General features: G+C 39.9%; 1 protein-coding gene across 1 annotated transcript in view; it reads right to left on the bottom strand.

Moving 5' to 3' along the window:
• The window catches only part of syn2b (synapsin IIb), a 68,703-nt gene that overhangs the window by 28,872 nt on the left and 27,737 nt on the right, over positions 1-12,094 (bottom strand). The window contains exons 2-5 of the mRNA XM_029431813.1: positions 6,203-6,260; positions 4,712-4,803; positions 398-554; positions 6-95 (exon numbers count right to left, since the gene is read on the bottom strand). Of these exons, the coding sequence (XP_029287673.1) occupies positions 6-95; positions 398-554; positions 4,712-4,803; positions 6,203-6,260 (397 nt within the window). The remainder of the gene's footprint in view (positions 1-5; positions 96-397; positions 555-4,711; positions 4,804-6,202; positions 6,261-12,094) is intronic.

Below are 12,094 nucleotides of genomic sequence, written 5' to 3'. Positions count from 1 at the left end.
CTTACCATGTCTTTGTAGTTGGGGTAGAAAGTCTGATCAATGAGAGGGATCTTATCTGAACCCAGCCTCTTCTGATTGTTGATCAGCTGGGAGAACTGGTGGAGAGGAGGACAATGGAAAGACAGAGTTAACTGCAGTTTGAACACAGGTAGTTGACTGGGTGTAACATGTATTATCACAGTAATATAGTATATAAAAGTGACTACTCATATAAAAAGCATCAATGTCATAGTGTTTTTTAAACTGTGCCACACTGTGAGTCATTTTAATAAGAATTGAAATGAACATCTGCAGGCTCCATTAGGAACATCTTTCTACATCGATGTAATGCACAATATTGTGAATAATACTTTGTAGGTTGTTGCAGGTGTACATTAGAGTTGCTGAAATTGCTTACAGCCCAAGGTTTGTCACAGAGGTTGTAGATGGAGTCCAGAGAGTTGACTGATGGGACGCCCGCATACTGCAGACCGATGATCAAGTTCCTAAAATCCTCGTTCTGGGCCATGCTGAAGGCGTGCTGGCGCACCAATACGAAGTCGGGCCTGAAAGACCTGGAGTGAGAGCAAAGATATAAAAAAGGTTGAAATAAGAATACATTTACATTTCTAGTTGTAATGTACCTCACTTAGATGAGTATTTCCCCACACAGTCTGTGTCGTAACAATTATTTTATTATTTTATTTTGTGACTAAATGAGTCACTTCACAGTGTCAGGCAAAATGGTCACAGCATGGTTATTGAAGCAGACGTTTATGGATTGTAGATGTCCCTGACCTGCTTTTTTGCGTGGAAGAAAGAGCGATAGAGAAGGGGTGGCATTAAATAAAAGGTCATGGTGCAGTGGGAAAACCCACAAAGCCACAAGTAAAAGGTAATACATTTGTCTTTTCCACTGAGGAGGCAGTGAGATAATAAGTCTGACCACATAAATAACTGCATTAGACTGAGAAAGACAGACAGTGGCGTGGTCATATCTGTCGTCTTAGAGTAAATCCTCATCTGTGAAGGATTCTTACTAAACTCTATGTTGTGGAAGTCAAAGTATCTTTAAGATCTTATTTTTCTGGCACATTTCACGCATGAAGCCTGAAGCGGGTAATTTATGTTACATTTATTTTAACATATCTATAATAAAAATGGCACAACTAATTAAATCATAGGACTTTATAATGTATATTTTTACAAGCATCACTGTTCAGTATCAGCGGCACATCGATCTATGCTGTGAATAGTATCATTATTATTATCATTAAAGAAATGTACTTGTATGTTTGAAACTAAATCTCTATTTCACCTCCTTTTGTCACTTTTGTTTTGTTCTAAAATGCTTTGCTCCAGTTGGATCCTCACCTTGGATGATGTCAGATGTTTCTAAATTGAATTTACCTTTATATATTTTAAGGGTGGACCTGGATCTGGGACACTTTAACACAATTAAGGTGTGAATCTTGAGCAAAATGATAGATGACCCTTCATATTTAAAAATATTACTTAGCAAGACACTAAGCAGATAACTGGGAGCGGCTGTAATAATAATAATTAACTCAACAAAAGATCTGTAGTTAACAGACACTGCTCATATTGTTGTATATGAAAGTGTTTTTCAGAAAGCATGTTAAAATGAACACAACTGGTTTCCAGTGTTTCACTCTGGACAAAGTCCTTCATAATGACATGATTGTCAGATAAACACACAACAAAATGCTGTATTGGGGCACATGGCTGGTGCACAACAACAAATACAACTGGGCGCGTTAGTCATTGTCGCTTCACTAGCGACTGCCTCTGATTGGTCAAGAATGCCTGCTCTCCATGAGGTAGGAGTGAGCGGATCAATAATACGTCTTGTTTTAAAGATTTGTTACTGACATGATAGGATCATCTTCATTGCTTCTCTTCTGCTGTTGAGTGCAAGTGATCAGATAATTAAACATTTGTTATTTACTTGATTTCTTACTGATCATCAGGATCTAATGCTCATTAACACACACTAACGCTAACCCTTCGGGAGCAATTTGGGGTTCAGTCTCTTTCCCAACGACATGGGGATGATATAACCGCAGATCTTCCAGTTGGTGTGTGACCTGCTCTATCCTGAGCCACAGATGCCCGTCAGTCTCCGTAGCAAAAAGACTAAAAACCACAGCTCTGGAGCTCATGGAAGCAATTAGTGAGCAGCAGATTAAGGGGGAAAAACTGAATTCAGTGCAGTTCAGCTCAGTGAAAGGTTGACAGTGATAGGGCATGACTCCTGTTATTTTTCCTTTTGTCTCTGAATGTGTGTGTGAGAGAGAGAGGGAATGTGAAGAAAGGCGGAGAGGGAAAGGGGAGAGGTGAGACAGAGAGGAAAGAAATGTAGAGTAAAGGAGACGTAGAGAGGAGCGAAAGAAAACTCTGGCACAGTGTGACCACCACCAGCACTTCATGCACCGAGAATACTAATCAGACTCTCCAAGAAACTACAAAAGACTGGTGGAAAGGACACGGCCACTAATGTGACTGTAATCTCTTCATCGCTGACAGTAGGCTGTAAAGATCAACATGGTCATGACTCTCAATTTAATACCCTGAACCAGTGTCGCCCGCAGGGCCACGGTCACCCCAACTAGCTTTCAATTTGCATTTTTAGTTCTGATGCCCCGATATGAAACGAGACTACAGCCATGCTAGCAACTTTGTGAGGCTGCACTTAGCATTTAGCTTAAAGCACTGCTTTGCCTAACATGCTAAACATGATAATGCTAACATACTGATAAATAGGTGTCAGGGTTACCATGTTCACCATCTTAGTTTAGCGTGTTAGGCTGATGTCATACGTTTTGCAGGTATTTGGTCATAAAACAAAAGTATTAGACAAACAATGAAAACTTGACCTGATGATGGAGCTACATGATAAATCAGGGGATCAACACAGAATTGATTTTTACTAACAAGTATTGTCAAAGTCAACACAGACAATTCCTCTGTGTCCTGATGTTGCACTGGGCGGCAGCTGAACATAGTTCCCAAAGTTGGTTGTGTGGTTGTATTTTATATATTTAGGATATTGTTTTTATATTGCAATTCCAATTAGTGAATATTCCTAAGCATTAAAATGTCATTGCTCTTTGAAAGAGTTATGATTTTATATCAGTGACATAAAAGGATCTTAAAATGACAATAATGTCGTTTATCACAATTATTTCTAACAGAAGTAGGCTAGATGTTAGGACAGGCCTACTGAGAGGCACAGACAGGATAGGGAAGTGTTGAGAGACGGACTTAAATACCGTTGGTTTGGATCTATTCATGGGATTTGTTAACAAGAGGAAACAAATTAAATAACACCAGATTTATCCGTTAAATGACTTTACTTGTGTGCCGCTATGTGCTGAAGTATGATATCTAATGCACTATAATCCTTGTGATGATTCACAGACTCTTCTTCTCCTTCTGCAACTTTCAAACTAATCTTTTATGTTTTACACTGTAAATATTTCTCAGAAATCGTAGGGTCATAGTATAATGTTTCATCTTTTTGATGTTTTTACTAAATATTTGTTCTTTCAATTGCACTAAACGAAAGAAATAAAGCGATAAAAGAAGAATATAGAGGTGCTGAAGAACACAGAGTGACATGTCTGGGAAACATCACATCTCTTTCAGAGTGAGGGCCATTTAGCAAAACACAGAGCAGTTAGCACAAGCACTGCTTTGACTTGAAATCGATGGACACGTTGTAATTACAGAGACAAATGAAGATAGATAGCCTTAAAAGCCTGCAATGAACTCAGACAGGCGGACAAAAAGACAGACAATTATGTTGTAAACACATTAATTTTCTCCACAGTAAGACCGTGCTTGGGTGAGACTGATGCCATGATACAACCATGGAGGTCTACGAGGATGTTCTAAAGGAGTAATGCTTCTGTGGACATGACACAGTCAGGACAGGTGAATGTGAATCCTTCTGTCTACCACAATGAATCAAAGTTTCCCCGAATCCACATCATCTCAGGGCAATGGTCACTTTTTGTGTGTGAGCATGTGCGGACAAACCCCTCTTAAAGCATAATTACAGGGCGGAGATGCAGATAATCAGTCTGAGGCTGCCGTCTTTATTTCCTGTTGGTTTTGTTGGTAAAGCAGTGGGAGTACAAGTCTTACTTAATCCCTGGCAGTCCTCAGCGGGGACGCTGGTGTGTGTGTGTGTCAGTGTGGTTTGTGGTGTGTGATTGTCTGGGTTACAGTGCGTTCACATGTTTGTACTGTGGGTAATGACTGTGGTCATACGCCTCTCTGCCCGTTTTCCACTCATCAGATCTCGCTGTAAACAAATATATTATTTCCAAGAGCATTCTGAGGTTTTCTCGGTATGATTTCGCAGAAAAAGTATTTGGATCATCTTGCAAACACATGATACTGTAGCACGGCGCTGGGGTTTGAAAATACAGTATATGCAAGTTGTTCTTTTTTGTAAGAGGGCCAAATGTCTTCCAAAGTGTGGGGACGTTTTTGGGGATTGTAGGTCATTTTGATTAAACTCTAAGAGCCCTTTTGCCTCACCCTGAACATGCTGCTATTAAACCTTTTAGTGCGGACCAAATGTTTTTTCAAAATCAGTAAAACTTATCTCCAAAGCAAGGACACTTTTGTAAGCAGAGAGGGTTATGTGTGTGTGTGTGTGTGTGTGTGTGTGTGTGTGTGTGTGTGTGTGTGTGTGGCTTACCTGACCACTTTGGTCCCGCTCCTGATGGCTTGCATGTCCACATTGCAGGTTCCATTTGAATGCGAGACGAGGTTGACCTCTGAGAACTCGGCCTACGAGGATGGGAAGAGGACACGAGACAGTTTAATCAGCTGTACACGAGACGTCTCGACACAGAAGTGATGAAATACGCAAGAATCCTGGTAAATGGTGAATGCTGCATAATCATACACGCCGATTTTATAAATGGTTCCTTGTGCTTTAAACTGCAGAATCTCATATACAAAAGGAAGATATCAGATGATTATATTCTCTTTAGTTGAGGTCAGGCAAGAAAAGCTATTTCAACTATATTCCATAATGACAATTATTTTCATACTGGGCCTTTTATTATCATTTAAAATGATTACTGTCTATTAACAAACTGACTTTGCAGAAGCATTTAAAGGAGATGACAAGAGAGACTTTTGCATTGTACACATCTGTTATATATTTACATATTCTTAATATACTTTGTATTCATTGGAATGGAAACACATTTGTATTATTGTATACAAAAACCATATAGTTATTCTATACGTGTGCTTGTCATAAGTGCGGTTGCAAACAAAGTGAGGATTTCTCTGTGACTCATAGCTGCTGACTCCCGTCTCCTCTTGTGTCCATTTTTGTTTCTGTGGGAGGCTTGAGGTTGTAATTTCATTGTCAGCATTCATTAGCTGTGAAACAGTTTGATGTGAAACCCCAGAGAATATTCCTTTCAGATGCATGCACTAACCAAGTGCTGCAAAATCAAAATGGTTTGCTGGTTCAACCAATACTGTTGTATGTACAGTAAATTAACTGGTGTAATATTACATATGAAACCCTGGTGCTTTTTTAAAGTGTGGTTATACTATAAAGTATATTTATACACTGGGAAACACTGCACTAAAGTCATTTTTGATGACAATTGCAAAATGTTAAGAAAAGGACTCTGCAGTTTCTATGGATTCCTGCTGAGAGGAACATTTTTGCAAATGTTAATCTCGACCTGATTCATCCTCTTGGGATAAATGTCTTTAACCACCTTTAACTTTGACAACCCATCTTGTAGCTGTTGAGATATTTCACATAATTACTAAAATGAGGTGTGATTCATCGTGTGGGATCATGAGTATCTGTACAACATGTAAAAGGGAAACCATCCAATAGTTATTGAGTCTGGACCAAAGTGCTGGAGCCACTGACCACTTGTTGCACACACAGGCAGAGACACTCGTGACCTTCTATCTCTGCAACCACCGCAGATTAAGGTTGCGAGTACTCACTCTTTTCTGGAGTGACACATTTTACTTGTATGTTTTGTAGCTAATTCTATGAACTTATAACCTGCTGTATAAAGCAATCAGTCAGTGGAAACCTTGCATTTCCATATCAAAAGGTGAATCTGTTGTCAGTTCACTTTTATCTCTGTTCTGATCCCCCTCAACCTTTAATACCATCATAGGTCTATAGAAATCAATACGATACCTGCTCCACTTTGATGTCGTAGTCACCGAGGACCTTCTTTCCCCGAAACACTTTGGCCCTGGAAGAGAAGAGAGGAGATTTAGTTTGTCATTGTACACTCTCTGCTGCCCTCTCCTGGACTTCACACTCCCTGTGGAACAAATGAAAGAGAGAAAATGGACGCCTGCTTGTGCACTTTTAAAAAGACCAAACTTTCTAATGAGATGCCTTTAAAAAAAAAAAAAAAAGATGCAGCGAATCAGTGAGCCCGTACCAAGACGGTAATTAATGCCATCTAACTGGCTGATGGTAATAATCAATTCTGATTACAATTCTGCTGTAATATCAAATGCCGTCTCGCCGTTTAAATGATGAATGTATCCAATAACAGCGTGGCCTGATGTTGACTTCTTAACATCTTGGCTGCCATTTGTTCGAGAGTGATGTAAAAATGGATTACAAGTAAACACACAGACAGGCAGGCAGATGGAGAGCAGACCGACAAAGACGGACCAACAGGGAGAATGAGTCAAGCAGAGAGGCACAGGCTGCCAGCCAACACACAAAATGCTCAGGAAGTCTCATTTTACACAACATCTTGCAGATGGTTTGCACCGCGTCCTTCACCATCCCATACACTGAAGCTAAATAAAGTAAGAACCAAGAGCTTGAAACAGAAAGAGGAGATATGGGTTTGAAGTCCTGGCTGTTAATAGAAACAAAGATAACTTTACAGGGTCTATCCTTCAAGAAATCTTTCTATCCATGCACCGGCTATTAGTTTGTGAAACGTAATGTCTTCTTCAACAGGTCCTCAATTAAAATAATGTATCTCCTTCAGGCAGCACACCAGTGTATGTACCATAATGATGTACCATAATACAATGACATTAAATCAAATTGCATGTGCCCTCGTGGTTCCTCTCTGTGTCGTCAATTAAAAATGTATGTCACATTCCTTCCATATCAACTCACAGGGCCTTGTGTAGTGCAGCACGGAGGCATCTGGCTTGTTAGTCTGGTTCATTAGGATCAGACCATCTGTGAGAGAAACACTCTGAGGGTATGACGCCGTAACTTCCACCAATCAATAGCCACGCCAGCAAAATTGGTGACCTTAGAATTACGGCAATATATCTCTTTCAGTGCGGCTAGAAGGTGTCATTTTGTTAGTGTGTGTTTCTTTTCTCTCAGCACGGTCAGCTGTTTGAACACACTACAATGTTGCCATGATGACACGTAAACATTATGCACACAGCAGAAGCTCTCTCTCCCTTCTGCTTTAATTCTAAAGTCACGTTACAGTTTCTCAGAGGAATATATTAAAAAAATCATCTATCTCTAATCCCATTGCCACTGATCGGGTCTAAAGAGGCTCCACGTTCAGCATGTGTTCAGTATCTGCAGAGCACAATGCCAAACAATACACAAAGACATGGGTGGTCAGCCAGTACGGTAATGGGCAATTACCGAGAGGCTGCTGATGTAGCTCCCCTTATTTAATTCCTTCAAGCAGCATAATGTAGCTGCTAGCAAAACACACCATGCGCAAATATGACTCCTCCTAACAGAGCTGTAAGTGCCAGAGAGACGACTTTTATGAGGCGTACATGCTTGTTAAAAAAAAAGACAACCTTTGTATTTACCTTTGTGTGACAAAAGCTTGTTTAAGCAGACATCTGCATAGTGCTTTTATGCTTTAAAGCTGCACTACTTATTCATTTATTTGGCCACTTGGGGGGAGCAGCATAAGCTGTAAATTACATTTTATCACCTTATGAAGTTGTGAGCAAACAGTTACCTATTTAATACAAACATATTGCAGCTTTAACTGCAGAGCACAGTGCTTCATATGTTAACTCTAATCAGCACTTCCAACACAAACAATCTTGTTGTATTTACAGGATCCATTACAGACCGTTTTCCAGGTTTAAAACATTTATCTTCTACAGTTCACACCAGAAGCAGGGTTAACACACTTCGATCTGAAAAGATAAAGTAGATCTTTGGTAACAAGCTCTGCCGAGTGCCAACACGATTTAACTCTCAGGCCAAACATTTCCCCCCCCCCCACACAGCGGTAAGGATGTGGCAATTGAAAAGTTTTCTCTCAATTTCATCCATCCATCAGTTTTGTTTTCTGTTGTGTAATGACCGTTGCAGGCTCACCGGGCAGCTAACACGGCTATAGATTTTAGTTTAGCCAAAGGAAGCCTGACTTTATGCAGTTACAAGCAATGCATCATCTCTGACGGGTCATCCCTGCAGTTTTCCGTATTCAATTTCTAGCACCCACTAGCGTCTTATAATAAGACTTGAGGACATCAAGGAATGCAAGTCAGCAATGTTTCCTTCACTCGGAACAATTTCGGCATATGATCTGATAAGGAAGAAACCCATTATCTTGAACACTTGACTATAATTAGATTTTTGAACTTTCACTAAAGGCAAAAAAACCCCAACTTGAAATCGTGCAAAAACAACTACTTTAATAAGGAAAGAGCGACTACGTCCTCAGAGACAGACACCCACATGTTCTGCTATAGTTCATTTGAACAGCACACACACTGTTGAAGAAAGGATGTGTAAATCCCTTAAAATTAAATGCCTGGTATTCCAATCATAGGTGTTACGAATGGAAAATAAACACATATACTGTACATGCATGAATTGAGGGTTTAAATGGATTTTTAAAATGAAGCAAATTATATAATAGTATAATCTTTTTTGACCAAATTGCCCTGGTGCTCTGGCATGAAGAGGAAACCATTTAAGTTTCTATATTAACTGCTGCTGATCCGTTTACTCGGGCATTGTGTGGGTTATGTTAAGACTTAGATCTCACTCCAGCTATTATCCAAACGCAGCTGAAAATACTGTAACTGAGAGTGTCGGGTGGTAAAGAGAGGAGGAGATAAAGGTGAAGTTAGATCTCTTTAACTCAGCAGCTCAAGCGGACGCATCTGGAGTAAACATCCGAGGGATGGAGATTGGAGTTTTGAGCATGAGAAATCTAAAGCCAAAGATTTGATGAACAGATCACTGAGTAATAGATGTTATGCTGCCACTGAAAACAACACCAACAAAAGGCTCTGTGCTGGGCTAAATCCAACAGATGAGCTCTGTGGACTCCATTTCTTTTCAGGGTCATTTGATGCGATCCCATTTTCCATATTGATCTGTGGAGTCCAAGAGTCTGAGACCGCCACACAGTCCTGTAGAAATTAAGCCTTTCAAATCAATGCATGACGGAAAGAAAGATTAGAGAGCAAAGAAATACGTAGAAGGAAGGAGCAGAGTAAATATTGCAAATGATGAAGATGTGCTATCGTGTCTTGTGTGGCGTTATATCCACAGCTTAATAACCATTTCTGCTTATGTTTATTTGGACCCACTATTTCCTCTGTTCCCAGATACTCTGCAAGGAAATAAGCTTACATGGATGCTTGATTGCTAAAGATGCCATCACATGGTCAGAAATAGCCCTATACATATCTTCCCCGGGCTATGTTTTACATGGAGTCCTGCATCACATAGTGAGTCACAGTTGACTAGAATAGACGTCATGATCCGGGCATAATGACCGAGTCTGCTGTACATTATTTGCATGATACATATCCTGTTGTGACATCACTCTCCCTCACTTCTTTGCTATTCTTATCCTGTATCCTTATGCTGTAGTTAATCCCAATGATTGTATTGTTCTATCTCCATTATTTGTCATATTTACTCTACTTATTCCTTTCCTCTTTTCTCTCTGACTCTTTCTCTTCGTCATGACCCTGCATTGCTTTGAAAGGCTTGAAATCATGATTATGTTATTTGATTGTAGAGACATAACGTCAGACTAAGGTCTGTCCGAAGGCATTTATCTGAACTATCTCTTTAACCAAATCACAAACATTTAGGCTATTCTTTGAACTTCTTTTGATTACTAATCTAATATTTATTCACTTCCATTCACTGATCCTCCCCTGAAACTGTTATGAGCCCTGACTGGGGGGGGGGGGGCCAGCCTCCCACTTTGAAACCTCTACATGCATCATTTTCTTCTATCATGATCAATTCAACGCAAAGTGACATTAATGGTATGCATGCATACAAATGAGCCATGCATGACAACTAACTGCATTTTAATGGCTTCAGTGAGACAAGAGTGATCGAGCGAGGCGGCTTGTGTTGCTATGATGTTTTAAAGACGTGGAAAACACATCAGTCTCTGGGAGCAGCGTGATGACATAATTGTCCATCAATAGAAAGGATCAATGGCGAGATTAAGGAAGTCAAGAGATAAAGCTCAGCCAGACTATCTCAAACAGACTTGATGAAAACAAAAAAGGACCGTCCTCCTTTTTCTGCCATCACAATGTCTCGTGCGAGGCAAGACTGCACACGTCCCGGCCTTCTCGCCATTTGATCCACAAGTGGAGGGCAAACTGTGTAAAACAAGACTCTGACTATTGGGGTGAAGGGGCTCAAACGGTGTTAGAGCGGTACTATGAGCTATAGTGTGGCAGGGGATAGCAGGAGTGTAATTATTTGGCTAGCTGGCATAACAATGTGGGGGCATGGAAATGAGAGTAGAGTGGGAGGAACAACACGGGGGCCGAGGACGGTGCAGGCTGCACACTAGAAAATTAATTTTCTGTCTCTATGGAGACTTTGGACGGGTGGAAGAATAACTCACATCTAAAAAAGTACAAATGTATTAGCATCAAAATAAAGTTAAAATACCAAAAGTAAAAAGCACTCATTATGCAGAATGTCCCATTTCAGAATCATTTTCATTTTATTATTACATTAAATCATTGATTTAAGGTGGGGGTCATTTAAATGAATACACTGCTGTGTACTTTATCAATATCTCATAATAGTAATACTAATAATCTGAATATGTAAAGTAACTAGTAACTAAACGTATAAGTATAAATTAACATAATAAGGAAACACAAGTCCTTTAAAACGGTCCTTAAGTAGCTACAGTACTTAGTTACTTTCCTCCAATAATCATTGGGTAGAAAACAGTTCACACTCTAATAGTGGCATCATCGTTTTACTACAATCTTTACTTGACATGACTTTATTGTTCCAGTCTAAACTGTTCATGTGGTGCCAAGCTTGTTCTGACACTGTGTCAAGACAAAGCAGCCATCTGATGACACAGAGCAGCTTAGACGAGCGTAGCAATTCGCTCAGAGACTCATCAGTCACTCGATGCTCAAACAAAGAAAAACACTAGCAGACAAACAAAGAACTTCCGATCTCTTTTTCTCTCCACGCAGAGGATCAGCGTTCGGTCTGACATTTGTGCCTCCGTGCACATTACGTGTGAAGAACTAAATCACCCAGAAGACCCAGAGCTCTGACTGATCATGCACAGCATCCAAAGCTTTAAATCAGCGCTATGTGTTCATGTATTCTGCACTGAGGTGAAGATGTCCATTGAATTATTCAGCTGCAGCACTGGAGGCTGGAACAGCTCCTCCTGACATGATCCTCCCTTTCATCCTAACCCTGAAGGAATTCAGGTACCATAAAGAGACTGCACCTCCCCTACACATAAATGCTGTGTGTTTGAATGTCACGTCAATGTGTCTGGTGAAAAGTGTACGTTAACTACACAAGGGGGGGTCACAGTTCCCTCCCTCTACATCTTCTACACAACTGAGCACATTTGAAAAACATTATAACTTTAAAAATGAGTTAGTAAGTAACAGTATTAATACCACAGTGTAGAAACTCTCTGTTACAAGCAGAGAACACAGCCTGTATTCAAAAGTGTAATAAAGTTAAAGCATAAAAAGGATTGGCATCAAAATGTACAAAAAGTTAAAGTAACGTCGCATTTCAGAATAATATATGTCATATTATTGGATTATATTAATTATTGATGCATTAATGTGTTCATGACTC

Source organism: Cottoperca gobio, chromosome 5, assembly GCF_900634415.1.
Source record: "Cottoperca gobio chromosome 5, fCotGob3.1, whole genome shotgun sequence".
Classification (NCBI taxonomy): domain Eukaryota; kingdom Metazoa; phylum Chordata; class Actinopteri; order Perciformes; family Bovichtidae; genus Cottoperca; species Cottoperca gobio.
Note: the sequence above shows the minus strand (reverse complement) of the source record. Positions and strands in the feature narration are given on the sequence as shown.